This window comes from Maylandia zebra, linkage group LG18, assembly GCF_041146795.1.
Source record: "Maylandia zebra isolate NMK-2024a linkage group LG18, Mzebra_GT3a, whole genome shotgun sequence".
In the NCBI taxonomy this organism is placed as follows: domain Eukaryota; kingdom Metazoa; phylum Chordata; class Actinopteri; order Cichliformes; family Cichlidae; genus Maylandia; species Maylandia zebra.
The window spans coordinates 24,974,488-24,992,596 of NC_135184.1; the positions used below are offsets into that span (position 1 = coordinate 24,974,488).

The 18,109-nt window shown below is 40.9% G+C and overlaps 3 protein-coding genes and 4 non-coding genes across 7 annotated transcripts; 6 read left to right on the plus strand and 1 right to left on the minus strand.

Moving 5' to 3' along the window:
* Positions 1-808: 808 nt before the first annotated feature.
* On the minus strand, positions 809-5,621 carry dcun1d1 (DCN1, defective in cullin neddylation 1, domain containing 1 (S. cerevisiae)). Its single transcript, XM_004570496.4, has 7 exons — positions 5,514-5,621; positions 3,847-4,060; positions 3,563-3,731; positions 1,862-1,992; positions 1,698-1,780; positions 1,507-1,603; positions 809-1,422 (listed from the first exon to the last, which is right to left on the minus strand). The coding sequence occupies exons 1-7, from the start codon at positions 5,514-5,516 to the stop codon at positions 1,346-1,348; spliced, it is 774 nt and encodes a 257-aa protein (XP_004570553.1). The 5' UTR covers positions 5,517-5,621; the 3' UTR covers positions 809-1,345.
* A 190-nt stretch (positions 5,622-5,811) lies between these two features.
* On the plus strand, positions 5,812-6,915 carry setd9 (SET domain containing 9). The gene has a single exon (XM_004570495.4). It carries the CDS (start codon positions 5,849-5,851, stop codon positions 6,725-6,727), a length of 879 nt encoding a protein of 292 aa, XP_004570552.1. The 5' UTR covers positions 5,812-5,848; the 3' UTR covers positions 6,728-6,915.
* A 2,094-nt stretch (positions 6,916-9,009) lies between these two features.
* Positions 9,010-13,760, plus strand: eif4a2 (eukaryotic translation initiation factor 4A2). The gene is made up of 11 exons (XM_004570494.3): positions 9,010-9,160; positions 10,015-10,072; positions 10,175-10,307; positions 10,552-10,691; positions 11,072-11,240; positions 11,318-11,427; positions 11,737-11,880; positions 12,240-12,377; positions 12,468-12,557; positions 12,805-12,884; positions 12,962-13,760. The coding sequence occupies exons 1-11, from the start codon at positions 9,132-9,134 to the stop codon at positions 13,104-13,106; spliced, it is 1,236 nt and encodes a 411-aa protein (XP_004570551.1). The 5' UTR covers positions 9,010-9,131; the 3' UTR covers positions 13,107-13,760.
* Positions 10,355-10,429, plus strand: LOC111501239 (small nucleolar RNA SNORD2). Its single transcript, XR_002721442.2, has one exon. It is a non-coding gene; the product is annotated as a small nucleolar RNA SNORD2 (small nucleolar RNA).
* Positions 10,906-10,980, plus strand: LOC111501238 (small nucleolar RNA SNORD2). Its single transcript, XR_002721441.1, has one exon. It is a non-coding gene; the product is annotated as a small nucleolar RNA SNORD2 (small nucleolar RNA).
* Positions 11,465-11,645, plus strand: LOC111501236 (small nucleolar RNA SNORA81). Its single transcript, XR_002721440.1, has one exon. It is a non-coding gene; the product is annotated as a small nucleolar RNA SNORA81 (small nucleolar RNA).
* On the plus strand, positions 11,932-12,115 carry LOC111501235 (small nucleolar RNA SNORA81). The gene has a single exon (XR_002721439.1). It is a non-coding gene; the product is annotated as a small nucleolar RNA SNORA81 (small nucleolar RNA).
* Positions 13,761-18,109: the final 4,349 nt, after the last annotated feature.

Genomic DNA, 18,109 nt, shown 5'->3' on the forward strand with positions numbered 1-18,109 from the left:
TTAACCTGCCGATCATAAAACATGGCATCACATATCAAATTTGCTCCTTAATGTAAATATTTAAAAATCAGCCAATCACATAGTAGCAACTCAATGCATTTTATCATGTAGACATGGTCAAGACAGCCTACTGAAGTTAAAACTAAGCATCAAAATGGGGACTAAAGTGACTCTCAATGCGACATGTCTGTTGGTGCCAGACAGGCTGGTCCGAGCATTACAGAAACTGCTGATCTCCTGAGAAAATATCCAGTGAGCAGCAGTTCTCTGCCTCGTTGAAGTCAGAGGTCATGGGAGAATGGCCAGATTGTTTTCAGCTGATAGAAAAGCAACAATAACTCAAATAACCCCTTGTTACAACAAAGGTGTACAGAAGAGCAACTCTGAACATACAGCACATCTAGCTTTAAACTACATGAGCTACAGCAGCATTAGACCACAGCAGGTGCCTCTCGTCAGCCAGTAACAGGAAATTTTGGCTACAGTTCAATGACAAAGACTGCCTGGACTCAAACTGGTTTCATGAACACCACAATGAGTTCACTGTACTCAAATGACCTCAACTCAGTCCAGTGGAATGTGGTGGAACAGGAGATTCTCATCATCAAGCCAGCAAATCTTTGTCATGCCGTCATGTCAATCCTGATGAAAATCTTCGAGGAATGTTTCTAGCACCTTGTTGGATTTGTGCCATAAAACATTAAGACATTTCTAAAGGTTAATGAGGGTATTTGGCAATAAACCAAACAGAGACTGACTTTCAATGTCTCATTTTCTCTTTCTAAGTATAAATGCACAGAGGCTTGGCAACTTTAAAGAGACCAAACTGAATTATTTATTTTATCCTTACGCATCCATGTTTAAACAAACAGCATTATGATTTAAAAAATTACAATCAATGTTTGATACTGACTTGTAACACAAACATATAAAACCAAAATCAGGAAATGCACACTAGTATTAAAATTCAGTATTTAAAGAACGACATCCTCTTTGCAAACCCTTGTGTTTACATTACAGTTCAAGTGTGTATATCTACCTGTATCGGAGTGCAACCACATCAGAGACCCACGTGGGATCAAATGGAGACTCCTCTCTAGTTGGCTTGAGCGCACACAAAAGCCCAATACTTTAGATAAAAGTTTCAAACTATCACGTGTTAACTAACAAACGGATATGCCTTTTGTACATACACATAATATATATAAAGTCTCTGCTGTGTAAAATATTTCAGTCCTGAGGGTTGAAAAGGCAACATAGTTCCCAGCTCAGCGTGACTCCACTGTCCTCCAGTCACTGATTTTGTAGAAACCTCTCATGGCTGTTACTTCAGTGAGAGCGGACCTTAAACTGCAGTGCTTTTGGTTCCGATGTGTGGTCGCGCAAACTCCACAAAATCGTCAATAAGGACGGGCCACGCTCCTATCGAAGAAGCAAAACAGATTCAGCGATTTGACTCTGAATAACACGTTTCAAGACATGACTGCCAACGAGAAATCTACAAACCTTCCTCGTCGTAATTCGACATGTCGTCCGTGATCATCGTGCTGAAGTCTAGTAAGAGATTCCAAGTGTCCTTAGGAATCGATCTTTTATGGTGTTCCTGCAAAGGATGAGGAGCAAAGTTTATTTCTGAGAAACGATGATACCTGCGTACTTAGCATAGCCTTGTTATGATTTATTTATTGTAAACTTACAACTAAAAATTTGTTCCACAGGTCCAGGAACTTGAATCTTCCTGGGAGAACTAAATTCCAATATGCAATTGCCATTTCTAAATCTGTAAGAAAAACAGTATTCAATCAAAAGAAATTCAACCAAGAAAACAAAAACAGCCAATGAGCATTAAAAGGATTCTTACCCAAACCTTTCTGGCCAGGATTCTTTGCAAAATTAAATGTAAACTGGTAGAAGTCCTTAAATTTCCTTGAGTCCTTTAATTCTTGCTCTATCTTAGGCAGCTGAGCTTTTAGCTTCTCTATGCTGTCACACCTGCAGAAGGATAAAAAACAAAACAAAACACTGTTGCTGTCCAGTGGCTAAAAATGAAGCGGCAAAATGTAGCAACTGGTTTATATCTGACAAAGTCCAAGCAGACCCTGAAGCCTTTACAGTTGTGATTTTATAGCATAAAAATGTAAATTATCACAGAACTTTACTTTGGTGTCGCCGTTTCCAGAAAAGTTGGGGCAGTGTGTAAAATGTAAATAAAAGCAAAATATAATAATCATCAGAATCGTTTCAGCCCCACATGAAACTGATGTACGAGGGCAACCCCAAAAGTAAGGTCTCCTATTGTTTTCGAAATACATAGGAAATACAAAATAGGAGACCTTACTTTTGGGATTGGCCTCTATAAGGAGGATCGGATCAGATCAGATAAAGACTGATATTTCTTATTACTTTTTGAACAATATGCTCATTTTTATTTATTTAGTTGTTTATCTTTAGCAACACAGTTAAAAAAAACAATTTTAAAAAATGGGTCAGACCAGAAGAACAAAGCTAGAAAATCTTTGCAACCCGCAAAACACCACCTGGTGGAACACCTCCCAGCTAACTAACATGATTGTGTGCAAAAGGCTCCCATGAGCCACATTAGAGCATGCGGAAGGGATCACTTGCACATCTGTGAAGGCACCGTTAATGCTTAACGCTACGTGAAGGTTTTGGAGCAACATATGCGGCCCATTCAGATGTACGGACATTGAATAAAGGCGTGGCTAAGATTGATCAAGCACAAGTTGTTGTGGTCAACAGACACATCCTGGACAATCGTCCATTCTGACACTAAAATTGACCAAAATTTGCAAAAAACACTCAATGCTTTATTCAGTATGATCTGAAATGCTAAATGCTAAGCCCATGAGCTTAGCAGAAACTTGTTTCCAGAAGTCCAAGTAGAAAGCCGTTTTTCCACATGGGACCAGAACTTCTCTTGCAACACCTCTATCGCCTCCTAGAGGCCATTAAAAAGAATGCGGGTTTTTCAGACCAGGAAACTGCGACCATTTTTTATACTACGTTCAGATGACAATTTTTACAGGAAAGGAATTTTTTTTTTTCACTTCAAAAATGTCAACCCACAGTCAGCACGTACCGCATTAACATGAAGCGAGAGCTGAAGAGCACTAACGGTGACATAAAAAGAGGCGATGCAACACAGTGGGAATTATGCCTCTGTGCCAAAATCTTTGATATGTGATGCTGATATCAAATTTGATATTATTTAAAAAAAAACAATTAAATTTGTTGCTACTCAACCTCTAGTGTGATGTCTTTTTCTATTTTTTTAGGAAATACAGCATTTAAAAACTTTTCCAATCTAAATTCTGTTTTTATTTACATTTACTGTGCTCAAACAATTTCGGAAATATGTTTGCATCTTTCTCCAAATAAAATCACAAAATAAGCATTTTTAAATGAATACGTGCATTTGCACAACAATCCACCCCATCAGTCTTACTTAAAGTTACACCAGTGTTTGAATGATTGTTGCACATCACACATAGGAACACAGTTTCCCCCCTCTTCTTTTACCATCTGAAAATGTTTTTCTCACCCCTGTTCTGTCATGCCTTCCATGAACTCCTGTTTCGAGAACTCGCACTGTGTTGCTGCCCTGAACTTCCAGGCGATGAGAAGGACGCTTATACTGGCAGGGTCCAAACCCAAGTCGTCACAGAATTGCTGGATCCCATCAATGCCTATTTTGTTGTCGTCATGAGGATCTAAGAACAAGAAAAATGAATTAACTGATTAACCATTCAGAGTATTAATTTCAGTCCTGTGCTGTGTATACAATTTCTAACCAATGGAAACATTATAGCGGTGCTTTTTCTATACCTCTGTATCTGTTATACAGCTGCTCAAGCTTCTTCTTGTCTAAGGCCCCCTTTAGATTTGAAATGTAGAGCTCTGGACTTTGGAAAAACTTATCTGTGGCAACATCTAGCTTCCAGTCATTCTGTGCCAGGCAGGTCACTGCAGTCTTCTCACTGGATTGTGTAAAAATCATGAACTGGCGAACTTTATCCTTCTGCGAGGACTTCAGCTTGTTCTGCACAGACACAACACACAGGGCACATACTCAAATAGCCAAAATACACAAATAGCTGAAGGTATGAGGCAGCAACAACAATATGGAGTAATTTTTTCACGTATTAATTCCCTGTGCGACTTGCACAGAATGGGAGATTACAATAACACTGCAAAGCGTACCATCTGAATTTTCACACAATAACCTAGGGCTGCTCAATTAATCACATTTTAATCTCAAGTACGATTTTAGCCTCCCACAATTAAATGAATGTGACTTTGCAAATACTGAAATGTGTGCTTCACCAACAAAACGCAGAGCAAAAGCAAATCAAATGCTCACTAAATCAGCACCTGACCGTGTGCCTGTGTGTCTCAATTATAACTGTTACCTTATAACAGTAATATAGTCTGCACATCCATGCAGCTCACAAAGACACGCTGACATCAACAGCCAATCAAGATTCTATTTGGCCAAATATTTCTGTCCACTAAACATAGTGAGTAGTAAAGGCTTCAGGTAAAGGGTAAACATACAGGACAAACAAAAGATTTATCTCCTTTATTTACTTTCCTAAAGTGGCAATGCTGCTAGAGATAGGATCTCCCATATGTGAAGTACACTGCTTCGAGTTTTATTCACATCCATCATGCAGGTACACTGAATGGAGTGAGAAACTTTAGATTTTGCTTATAGGCAATGCACATGGGCCAGGTGAATAAAGACCTGATGTCTCTGCAAAGAGTAATTTATAAAGTTGAATTAACAGGGATGTAGCACAATGTAAATGTGAAAGAAGTGCACTGCTGATTTAAGTTTGTATTAAGTTTTGGTACAGTGTTTTTCCTTCTCTGAGGCGCACTAAATTCAGGTGACTTTTGTATTTTGATACAAAGATATGAAGGCGGTGTCTTTACGTGGCACTGCAATAAAAACAATTCTGTAATTGAAAAAATTATAAATAATCGTTATCTCAGTACTGAACGAAATAATCGTGCCGCTCTTCAATAACCACAAAGGGTAGGCTAGCTGTTAGCTACAGTGAACTCTGGCGAAACACATCTAAATCACAGTAAGAGGGAACTAGCAGCGATATGCTATGCTGATTGCATTTACCGACTTCTAGTGTATTGACTGGCGGTTTCCTTGTCTTAATATCAATACTACTGATAAAGTTACGCATTCCACACGACAACGATCTAAAAGTTGTCATTTTATGTGTTTAAATGATAGCAATCGTAGTTAGCTCACTGTGCTTGTTGGTTAGCCCCACTGTGAGCTACTTAGCTAATGCTAAAGGAGAGGGGGCTGTTTGTTTTCATTATTTCAGGCGAATTTAAGGTATTAAAAGCAGTTTTAATACTATGATATGAATCCGAAGAGATGTGTTTTTATACGTTTATGTGAATGGGTACATGTTATATTTGCCCCTACAAACAATAATAAAATAAATAAAAAAAGAGTAATTTCATACCATGTTTGTCACTGCCGGGCTACTCTTCCTCCCATCCAGCTGGCTTAGTGCCCGTAAAGTTTTTACAAGTCGCGTAAAAAGTTTTTCCGGTTGAATCACAGCTCTTCAAAATAAGAGCATACAATTTATAGCCTATAACCTATACAACTTCCAGAAGTGTTAATTATCGATTTTTGTTCCTTATCAAACATAAAATACATATCTAAAGATATTTAAGCAAAACAAATTTAAAGTTCGTTCTACGTTTTGAAATAGCAACAAGTGTTTGTTTTTTTTATTTTGAAGCAAGTTATCGGAAACGACTCGACGATTCATCCAAAGAACCTCGTTCTTCAATGTCCGACATACAAACAAGTCTCTGGATGTTTACAGTTGTTTTGCGAAGATTTCAGAACAAATGGAAGTCCTACCGACACAGGTTTGTGCCTTGGGTAGTCTTCAACCTGTCTAAAAATGAGAAAACACTGCGGAAGGTGACTGAGCGCTCGAAAGATAAGCTAGTCCCCGATGAGGAGGTTTCACGGAGCCTGCTGGCGCTCTTCAGAGCCCTGTTCAGGAAACATGGGTTTCATCAGAGGCAGTTCCAGACTCCATTTATGCTGCAGCTAACAAGTGAAGCAGAGCAGGTTGGAGGAGATCCGGTGTGCGGACAGGATGCCATGTTACAGACACTGGGATTCTGCATTGAGCGGAAGCCTAGCACTTTATCCTTCGCAGGAACTGGAGTCTTTGTCACCAAGGGATTTGTACCCAAAGGAGCAACAGTTGCAATGTATCCCGGAACTGTTTACCAACCCTATGAGCCCATTCTTCTTCAGTCCATCAGAAACCCCTTTGTTTTCAGATGCATTGATGGCATCCTGGTTGATGGAAATGACAAAGGCATCTCTAGGATGGTGTTCAAGTCGTGCAGTGGAAGAGACAGAATAGGTCCTTATTTGACCAGCGACACAAGCTGGCTGACAGACACTCCCCATAACCCCCTGGCTGTGGGTCAATATGTGAACAACTGCTCCTACGAGAGGCCTGCCAACGTGTGCTACCAGGAGTACGACCTGCCAGACAAGTTTCCCATTGAGCTCCGCCAGTATCTCCCTAACGTCAACTACAGCCAGGGTACACAGAGGCGTCTGCGGTGTGTTGTGCTAGTGTCGCTCAGGGACATTTCAGCAGGGGAGGAACTCTTCTCTAACTACTACACCATTGTGCATTAATATAGTTTCCAAAAGCCTGCATCTGTGAAATTCAAACCATATCTCCACTGTATTTAATTAAAGAAAAAAAAGGAAAAATCCAACCGCTCCCTTTGTACACTGGAACAAAGGCAAAGCTTTTTGTTGTTGGTTGCTTTAACAGAGCAATTTTGTAACATTTGTGGATGAATAAAGTATTTGTAATCTTATTTGACATGTGTACCACAACCTTTTCATTGTTGATAAGACAGTAATTTCACTTAATATTAAGTATATGAATTATGGTACCCTACTTACTTGTGGTTTGTGGTTCTAGCAGAAAAGAAAGAATGAAGTTTCCCTCTTATTGGCTGAGTCAAAGGTCATCACAAGTGCTGGTTTAAGAGTGGTGCGCTGATACTGCTGGATGGTCCATAGAGTTGCTCAAATGTTTTAGCTAAAAGCTTAACAACAATCAAATGACCCAACAGTGGGACAGAGAACTCCCTTTTAACAGGAAGAAACCTCAGGCAGAACCAGGCTCAAGGAGGAGCGGCCATGTGCCGTGAGGGGAGGAAGACAGGACAAAAGACACACTGTGGGAGAGAGCCAAACATAAAAATAACTATTGATTAAATGCAAAGTGATGTATAAACATATAGAGAGTGTGAAGAATAAACAGTCAGTGAAGTGTAACTAAGGGAAGGTTTGGGGTTAGTTATCCAGCCCTTACTATAAGCTTAATCAAAAAGTAGAGAGTGTGTCTGTCCCGTTCCACAGAAGAGGGGCCTTAAAGCTAAAGGCTCTGCCTCCTATTCTACTAAATATCCCAGGAACCACAAGTCTGAGAGCAAAGTGCTCTGTTAGGGTGATATAAGGTCTTGAAGATAAAATGGGACCCGATTATTCAAGATCTTGTATGTAAGGAGAAGAATATTAAATGTGAGTCTACATTTAACAGGTAGCCAATGAAGAGAAGCTGATATGGGAGAAATATGCTCTTTCTTTTTCTAACAATGCAAGCACGACTACCAGAGATCAAATAAAACCTGGCCATTAAAACAGCTTTGCTGTAGGGGAAGGCTTAAATATACAGAATCTAAATTTGTTTTTTAAAGTAAACAGGGATATTATATCCAGTCACGTGAGTGTGCCTCACAATTGATTATTATTGTATGCTTCTCTCATATTTAGAGAATAATCCTCTAAATATGTATTATAATAATAATCTCATAATAATCTAGTTAACATTGTCTAAACCAGAGTAGAGTCCAAGGTCTTCCAAGTAAATCAGGAACTTCTCCAAGAAGGTGAAACGTGGAAAGTAGAGAGGTGACACAGGGAGAAAATGGTTGTGTTAGCTCAGCTAAACTGGGTAACTTTATCAAAGCAAGTCTCTGACTCAGTGGAGACTAATTGAAGCATTATCTAACTGAACTTTCGTCTCAAAGGTCACCAGGAGATAAAAACTGCATGTATAGACTCTCCAGTCAAATCTGATTTTTTTTTTTTAAATCAAGGCTTGTTAACTTTTACCCTAACATAAGTACAACCAATCTTAGCTGTCAGTACTTTCCAATGTCCTTTTTTCATAAGTCTTTGAGTGTCTCCTCTGTGTAACGTCTCTGATTTCTGGAATAAAGAAACACAAGAGACTGACAGAGAATTAGTTCGTACAAACTGTCAGTTGCTTAAGTCCAGCAGGTAGCAGAAATCTACTGAATGATATGCCAAGAAGAAGCCTTCTCCAGATTTCTCCCCACACTTTCCCCAAAGCAGTTATTGTTATGACAAGTTTGCCTGTCCAATCAGCTTTCCTTACAATATGCAAGATACCACTTCTATATCTGTCACTCCACATATGGAAGTGACTGTGTACTTTAATTGTTTAAACCTGCCTCAAACACTACACATAACTGATAAATATGGAACAGCAAGTGTGTCAAAGACACAGAAACTGCAGCATTGTCCCTTTTTAAACTCTATGCCAATTAAAAGTTATTTAATAATCACACTTGGACAGCAAAGCCTCGGTTAGCTCTGCCTGTGTGGTAGTAAACTTCATTTTATTTCTTGAACCCCGCTTGCATGGGCCTCATGCAAACCTTCTCTCCAAAAATGTTGCACAACACTTGTCAGAGCGAGTTTTGACCTATCAGAGACACGGTAGCGAGCCCGAGCACCCACTATTACTGCAATATCCTTCCGCCGAGGAATATAGTCTGGAACAATTTTAACATTTTATTGTTTATCTAAAGACATATTTGAACACAATAAGTAGTGTGTTAAATAAAATGTGATTCAAACATTAAGTCAGTCAACTAATATTTTATTGTCAGCCAAATTGGGCACTGAGTTTGTCGGTGAAAATAGTCCGGCTCCATAAATGCAGTTGTATTCTCGAGCAGCGATCTTTCCACTCGCATGCTGAAGTTGGGAACGGATCATGTCTAGCGATTCTGCTGATTACAACAGGTAAGAGAATACGTTTGGGCGAGTTTTTTTTTTTTTTTTTTTTTAAACGACGCTGAATATTTATCTGCGTCTAACCTCGAGAAAGTGGTTTGCAGTTAGTGTTATGCAAAATTAGTTATTAAATAGCTAACTAGGCCCCAACCGCTGGGGCTAACTGTTAGCTATGTGACGCTAGCTGCTCCGTTACACACCGTAGTTCCAAACTGCTTTTAAAAGCATTCTGCTTTAAATGTTTAATATTTGGCCACGTCATACTCAAAGTATACCAGGACTTTGTAGTGATTAGTAGAACCCTTTGTTTACTATTGTAGCTGGGGATTATCCAAATTGAGAGTCGTCGGTCCAGGCTGTATGTAGGCCTCAGAAGAAGCCACCGTTGGCAGTACAGGCCCAACTGTCCGACATATTGGCTAACGGTGAGCGAAGCGGAGCTCCATGTTGAGGTACATCCAAAGTGTACAGATGTAATTTTAATCTTGAGTTACCGGGGACCACAGTGGGTATAAGGAGCCAGCCTCAAATCTTTGGAGGTTACGTAAGCGGCCATTTTATGAGGGACTAGCAGTGGAGCCCGGCTCGTGCAATTTGACACGTGCGCTCAGTGAACCTCCAGACTGTGGAACTAGATCGCTGGGGCGTAACCCAGGCTACGATTGACTATCTCACTACATATCTAACGTAATTTCTGTGTTTTAGTTTCTCACCCTGAGCGCGAAATAGGCGGTCTTATTGTTGGAGATGAGTGAGCAGCAGGCCTTCACATTAAATGACGCCTGGAAGAAACGAGCATGCGTTCAGTTTATTTTTAAGGTCACATTTTATGTAAAAATTGAAGAGTGTTTCATTTCCAACAGCTCAAGAGATAGAGACCATGGGGGACCAGATGGAATGGAGCCTGATGGTGTCATCGAGGTAAGTAGTATGGCGAAATACAAGCACTGGCACTATATTTTTGGCTGTAACTGGATCATTGAAGTACTAATTCACCCATGTACTGTCTTTCCCAAAATTCAGAGCAACTGGAATGAGATTACAGACAACTTTGATGATATGAACCTGAAGGAGACTCTTCTCAGGGGCATATACGCATATGGTTTTGAAAAACCATCTGCCATTCAACAGAGGGCCATCATCCCTTGCATCAAAGGTACAGACACTTTTCTTTTTAAACTCAGAATAGGATTGTAGATGTTTGAGTGAAATGATGGTCTACCATCTTTCGGGACTTACCCAAAACATGGGGATAAGTTTGTTTCATGCTGATCACTCAGTACTGTAAAATGATTAGTTAATGAGTCAAATCTTGCAAAGGATGATTTTGTTGTTTAGCCTGTTTCTGTTTTGAGAAACAAATATATGTACTTAAAATAATTTTTTCCCCTTACTGTCAGGCTATGATGTCATTGCTCAGGCCCAGTCTGGAACTGGCAAGACAGCCACATTTGCCATCTCTATCTTGCAGCAGTTGGATATTGAGCAGAAGGAGACTCAGGCTCTGGTTTTGGCTCCGACTAGAGAGCTGGCTCAGCAGGTATGCTGTTCCTGAGGTCACCATAAACCTCAGCAGTACCTCAGACCTAAGCAGCGTACTGAGGACACTAATTCAGATCCTAAGGTACAATCTTTTAAAGATTTGTTCAAATTCCAAAAGATTTGACGAGTATCTTCTTAAGCTAATGTAGTCTCTGTCCGTGGCTACATTGGTCTGAAAGGTGAAATGCTTTCGAATTTTTCTGTGAAAAACTGAGTGATGTGATGGCATACCATCTTTCGGGACTGACTCTTGAAATGGAGAGTTTCTTTTACTCTACTGATCACTTTAAACAGTTTTTCTGCAGTTTGCGAGTCTTGTCTGGCTCTCTGTGCCACATTATCTTAAACAAGTTCTTCTGTCCCATCTCCCCTTCTTAGATCCAGAAGGTAATTCTGGCTTTGGGTGACTACATGGGGGCAACCTGCCATGCCTGCATTGGAGGGACCAATCTCCGTAGTGAAATACAGAAGCTCCAGGCCGAGGCCCCTCACATAGTGGTGGGCACACCTGGACGTGTGTACGACATGCTGAACAGGAAGCACCTGTGTAAGTATTACAGGTCCTGCTTACTGGAAGCTCGGATTGGTGATATGTTTGCTAACAAACATGACATTTCTCTGCAGCTCCAAAATGGATCAAGATGTTTGTTCTGGATGAAGCCGATGAGATGTTGAGTCGCGGCTTCAAGGATCAGATCTATGAGATCTTCCAGAAACTGAGCACAAACATTCAAGTAAGAAACCAACGCACACCAGAGAACAAATAAGATGCCCTTCTGCATCAACAGAGGTCTGCTATAATTGTGTGATCCAGATTTTCTGTTTCATGCAATGATGATAGCAGATTTTTTACGTGGAAGCAGATTATTGTGCACTTGACTGAAAATGAGATGTGGTCGAACCTCTTTCTTAATGTTCTTTGGCTGCAATCTCAAGGTCAAGTGCCACAATTGGCATTGTCTTTTAATACGCTTGTAACAAATTTTATGTTGATTTTTTTTTTTTTGGGGGGGGTGGTGTAACATGTAGTGCTGCTTCTTCAGGTGGTCCTGCTCTCAGCCACAATGCCAGCAGATGTGTTGGAGGTAACTAAGAAGTTCATGCGAGATCCCGTTCGCATCTTGGTGAAGAAAGAAGAGCTTACCCTTGAGGGTATCAAGCAGTTCTACATTAATGTGGAGCGAGAGGTTGGTAAGATTTCTGCTGATAATCTTGTACCACTGTGAATGTTTTAATTTCCCTTCTCTCTAAAGCACCCTGCTGAAACTGCAGGAGCCAAGCCTCACAGGTTTAGCTCATGTGGCCGTGTAAGCATGGGTACACCAGAGAAGGAGATCAAAGGCATGGTATTGGAAATGAGGCTAGGAGGGACCTCTTTCTTAATGTCCAGTTTCCTTTGTCTCGAAATCCTGTGTTACACAATAGCTGCTCCTCATTTAACATGGAAGTGGGGTAGATGTTAAACTACAGGATTCTGCTGTGACTTCATGTTGATGTTTTTCAGTTAACAGTGCTTTACATCTCATAACCTCGTGTTTGTTTCCAGGAGTGGAAGTTGGACACTCTCTGTGATCTGTATGAGACTCTGACAATCACACAGGCTGTGATCTTCCTCAACACCAGGAGAAAAGTCGACTGGTTGACTGAAAAGATGCATGCTAGAGACTTCACCGTCTCTGCTCTGGTATGACACGTCCTCTCCCTGCTTGAATCTTATGTTGGTGCAAGCAAATGCTTTTGCTCATCAGTATTAATCTATATTTTCCATTTGCAGCACGGTGACATGGACCAGAAGGAGCGTGATGTGATTATGAGGGAGTTTAGGTCTGGCTCAAGCAGAGTGTTGATCACTACTGATCTTCTGGTAAGTGTGATCAACACTCATGATCATCTGTGACGTTACAACCCAAAATGTTTTTAATCCTGCAAAAGTCCTGAAATGACCAAGCAGTCGAAACTTTTGGGAGATTAGGGCTCGTTCTCCACAATGGGTTCTTTTAACGTAGGAATCTGTTACTTATTCGCGAGCAACATTAATAATATGCAGTCTTCATCAGTCTGTCTGTTAAGGAGTTAAATTGAACATGTCTTTTTCTCCCCTCCCACACCAGGCTCGTGGAATTGATGTACAGCAGGTTTCCCTGGTCATTAACTATGACCTTCCCACAAACCGTGAGAACTACATTCATAGGTGAGTTGAGTTTCTTTGGAAGAATGTGCTCTGTTGTTGCCTCTCTGAGTCTAACATGGTCCAATTTTCCTCCACAGAATTGGTCGCGGTGGCCGTTTTGGCAGAAAAGGAGTTGCTATCAACTTTGTGACTGAGGAGGACAAGAGGATTCTTCGTGACATTGAGACGTTTTACAATACAACCGTGGAGGAGATGCCTATGAATGTGGCCGACCTGATTTGAGCCCTGAGATTTTTCTTTTTGTTTTAAACGCAGTGATAGCGATTGTCCACTTGCATTGTGCTTATTATTCGAGGGGAAAAAAAACTTCTCAATGCTAAACCTTCGATCAGAATTTTGGTATGTGTTAAAAGCGAGGTGACTTCTTTGGTGGTCCCTCTTGGACAGTTGTAGATTCTGACCTTGACAGTTGATTGGTTGGAGCTGCAAAGCCATGGGGTCTATAAGCATTAAGGTTCTTATCAGGTATTTCTTTCCATGTTCACTTAAGATGCGTGTATTCGATGTTCTCCACCATTTAGTAACTTACTTGTGGACTAAAAGGTATAAGTGCTGTATAAAGTCTGCAAATTATGTTATGCTAACATATGTGCGATGTATCGTGGGCCTGCTTAATAGAGGCTTTTGTCATGTTATACTGTAGGATTCACTTGCTTTTTGTTTATCTTCGTGAATGTGTTTAATTTAAATGTACCATATATTTTTTTTTTTTTTATCCCACTTGCTATATATCAGAATCCCTCACTGGTTGGCTATATTTTGCTGACGTGGTTTTACCCTTACCAGAGTATATTGCCCGTTCCCCTCCTTGACTACTTTTCAGATTTCCTCCTCTTGGATTATATGAATGTCTTAATAAACTTAAGTTAACTTAGAGCAACTTTTGTTTTGGTGTCTGGCTTTATACTGTTTTTTGTTTGGGTTTTTTTTTTTTTTTTTTTTTTTAATAACAGGATTTTTTTTGAACTGGTTTAAGTGCTGCAACTGACATTCATAGACATGAAGAGATGCATAGTGGTGCGAGTGCTTGCAGTAGAGCTTATGTAACAATTCCACCTAGTGGTATCCCTGCAGCAAGATGAGCTCAATGTTAGCAGCAGAGTACTCGTGTTTTAAACTTAAAATTAGTGAACAAATTGAAATCTATGAGACTCTAGATCAGGGGTGTCAAACTTCAGTCCTTGAGGTCCAGTGTGCTGAAACAGCTGATTAACAATAGTAGGTCATTAGCAAGACTATAGAACTAGACTGCATGCTGAGGTGGCAACCCCTAACCCTGCTTGAGTAAATGTAAGTGTTTGGAGAATTGTACTTCAAAAAGTACTTTTATTGCACCAGTACAGTAATATATGCCTGTTTACACACAATTTTATTATGTGAATGTTATTTATTTGAACTGTCATACACGGGATGTAACAAGTGATCAGAACATGGTATATTATTTAATCTTTAAAAAAAATGTTTGGGGCGTTCCTATGTACCACTAGAGGGAGCCCACGTACCACCAGTGGTACACGTATCACACTTTGGCTGTGTCCCAAGAGACTGAACGCTTGAAGTACGCGTACGAGAAGTGCGGAAGTGAAAGGCTTGTGAAATGGGCAGTGTTGGGAAGGTTACTTTTAAAATGTATTCCATTACAGAATACATGCCCCAAAATGTATTCTGTAACGTATTCCGTTACGTTACTCAATGACAGTAACGTATTCTGAATACTTTGGAATACTTAATATGTTATCATGCTTTTTACAACAACGTGAATGTACGATTGCTGTGTGATTCATTACTATTACTGAAGGTCCGCGACTCCGAACTGTAGTAAAGGGACCTCTGACTAATGCTGGGCTTACACTGTGCGATTTTTGGCCCATTTTGAGCCGATTTTTGAGTCGTGCGACCGTTTTGGCGATCGGCCCGATTTTGGCCTTCATCGTGCGTCGTGCATCGTGTAGTATACGTGGGGTAACGAGAAGAGATTAACACCTCACGACGAGCTCCCGATCATCAATCGCTTGGTCGTGAGGGTGTCACCGCAGTTTGTCACACTGCGCACGCGCAAACACAAATGTCAGCGAAAAAGACGGCGCAGCATGGCAGTGCAGCGTGTGATCTGGACACAAGCGATGGAGGCACAACTTGTAGAACTTTGGAAAGCTCATCCGAGCCTTTTCGATGTGGCCTCACAAAATTATCACGACCACAACAACCTTGAAAATAGTTGGATCTACACTGCTGCTCAATCACAGCTGGCTGATCAGTGTTTTTCATTAGCAATTTAGCAAAGTTGATGGTGGTGGTGGCGTGTCTGTGTGAGTGAAAGACAGAGAGGGAGAGCGAGCGACAGAATTTCTGTCATAACCTTCATTTTATGGACGCACAGTGTGAGCACTCAGGTCGCATCAGAGACCCTGCATCGTGACCTATGAACTTCTAACCCCTGCGAGTCAATCGTACAGTTTGAGCAGGAGCTGAATCGCGCGACTGAAAAAATCGCACAGTGTAAGCCCAGCATAATACGGCGGGGTCCCTGTCGGCTCGTAGCCGAAAAATAGCTTTAATAGCTTTGTTGTGTGGGTCAACTCTGCTTGCCAGAGACAGAGAGAGGCATTGAAAGACTGCTCCAACGGAACTTATTGTTTTCGGAGGAAAACACGAACAGTCGAGTCTTAATAGCTTACTTACAACTGGGCTCATCAGGCTCTCTTCTTGGCTGCAGTGGTTATTATTATATTTACATGCTTCCAGCTCCCGTTTTTGCTCGATGACAACTCGTACCTTTCCACTCCCCTTTTTCTCCCTCCTCGCGCTCACAGACCCATAACGTGTATGGCAGTCCATTCTCCCTGCAACACGGTCTACACTGCCCATGATGCTACATTCTTTAGAGCTATGCTTGTAGCATTCAGCCTGTTAGCTTAGCACCACAACAACAACAACAACAACGAAAAGGCGCTCTCTCACCCAGGAAGCACACAGTCGCAGAGAGAGAGAGCGTCGCCCTGTAACCATGGCAACCGTAACGCTGCCGCCTGGAACAACAGAACGTAGCTGTCAAACAAAACCCAAACAGTCCTGACCCGCGACAAAATGAAACAGGAAAGTACCGCAGTGTAATCCATTTATTTCAACAAAGTAACTGTATTCTGAATACCACCTTTTAAAACGGTAACTGTAACGGAATACAGTTACTCATATTTTGTATTTTAAATACGTAACGGCGGTACATGTATTCCGTTACTCCCCAACACTGGAAATGGGACGGTATACGCTTCGTCGCGCTGTTCAGGTTGCCTAGCAACCATGATGCTAACCGCGAGACACGTTACATACAGCTTTGTTTGACAGAAATGAAGGAGAAAAATGTTTTGTTGGTCATTCATTTTTGTCATGACATCACTTTAGTTGAGTATCTGAGGCTGAGACCACGGGACTGTAAAACATGCTTGTTGGGCTTCATTTCTGTGCTGAACAGTCATTTAAGATTAGTCAGTAAATAACAATTAGTTCATGTTGTTAATGTTGTTCATCTCACTGTGGCAATGTAAATATAGTATTGTCAGATTATATATATATATATATATATATATATATAGAGAGAGAGAGAGAGAGAGAGAGAGAGAGAGAGAGAGAGAGAGAGAGAGAGAGAGAGAGAGGCACGGTGGTTAGCACTGTTGCCGCACAGCAAGAAGGTCCTGAGTTCAATTCCAACATCAGGCCGGGGGCTTTCTGTGTGGAGTTTGAATGTTCTCCCCGTGTTTGCGTGGGTTCCCTCCGGGTACTCCGGCTTCCTCCCACCGTCCAAAGACATGCAGCTTGAGGGGATAGGTTAATTGGAAAATCCAAATTGCCATTGTGTGAATGTGTGAGTGCGAATGGTTGTCTGTCCCTGTGCGTTGGCCCTATGACAGACTGACGACCTGTCCAGGGTGTACCCCGCCTCTCGCCCTATGACAGCTGGGATAGGCTGCAGCTGCAGCTCCAGGCTCCAGCAAGTTACAAGTACGGATTTTGAGGGTCAAAATCCGTACTTGTAACTTGCAGGGTTTTTTTTTTTTCTAAGTCCACACACAAATCTTTTTTACGCACACACAAATCTTTTTTACACATACAAATCTTTTTTACAAGTACAAAATATTTATGACCACATTTTGAGCCCATAGAAATCGACAGCGCATTTGGATGCATTTGAAGCACACTTCGAATTGGGACAGCCGTCGTCGCGTGGCGGTGACGTAACCGCACTTAAAATGCGTACTTCAAGCGTGCTGTCTCTTAATTGGGACACAGCCTTTGAGAACTTAAAAGTGTTGAAATGAACTCCAAATACAGGGAAACTATTCCATTTAAATCTACGTCAGATTCTGGTTTGTTTTAATGCTGCATTGTAGATATGTAACAACTTGTGTTGTTTTTTAGTTTTTAAGTGTTTATATTTGTCCACACTCTACCAGGAGAACTTCAAGACATGTTGAGGAGCTAATTTAGCCATTTAAATCAGCTGTGTTGGATCAAGGACACATCTAAAACCTGCAGGACACCGGCTCTCGAGGCCTGGAGTTCCCTACCCCTGCCCTAAACAGTTAATGCAATATGATTGTTAAACCCCTTCAATTAAAGCTTTTACTTATTTCTTTTGCAATGAAAGTCTGTACTTCAGTCAGCTTACGAGCAGACAGTTTATATGAAAGCTGACATAATCACGCCCCATATAAGATAATGAGAGATCAACTCATTCAAATTAGGTCACCAGGAAACATCCCGGTGCTCTTAGGTCACCAGGAAACATCCTGATAGAAAGTCCACTTATAAAAGCGTTCACTGGAAGCTTATTTCCATAGCGTTCCATTGTAGTCCTTTTATTTATAAATTTACACAGGAACATTAGAGATGCAAATATGAGAGATTTTCTCACTTTGTTAACAAAAGAAGTCTGTATGGAGGAAAACACGTCAGTAATAATCTACTCTGGCATCAAATGTATTGGTGTCACCGGAGACAGGAGGGATAACGTCAGCACACATAAAGAGTACAGAAGCAACACATAACAGCAAAAACAAGAATAGGAGCAATTTGTCATTGTATCTTTAGGCACTAGCAGCCTGTCACAAAAACACATGTTTCCATTTCTTTAACTGAATGTAGAACAAAATGTCAAAGATAACACAGTCTGACAGACACAAAATGTTTGCACCAACAAGATGATTTCCAAAATCCTTTAGTTGAAA

Coding starts and splice junctions, on each gene's coding strand:
- dcun1d1 (XM_004570496.4), bottom strand. Junction 1,781..1,861: donor TCCTGGCCAGAAAGGTTTGG/GTAAGAATCCTT, acceptor TTTTTCTTACAG/ATTTAGAAATGGCAATTGCA. Junction 1,423..1,506: donor GTCGAATTACGACGAGGAAG/GTTTGTAGATTT, acceptor CTTCTTCGATAG/GAGCGTGGCCCGTCCTTATT.
- setd9 (XM_004570495.4), top strand. CDS start 5,849: ATGTCCGACATACAAACAAGTCTCTGGATGTTTACAGTTGTTTTGCGA.
- eif4a2 (XM_004570494.3), top strand. CDS start 9,132: ATGTCTAGCGATTCTGCTGATTACAACAG. Junction 10,692..11,071: donor CTAGAGAGCTGGCTCAGCAG/GTATGCTGTTCC, acceptor TCCCCTTCTTAG/ATCCAGAAGGTAATTCTGGC. Junction 12,885..12,961: donor CGTGAGAACTACATTCATAG/GTGAGTTGAGTT, acceptor TTTCCTCCACAG/AATTGGTCGCGGTGGCCGTT.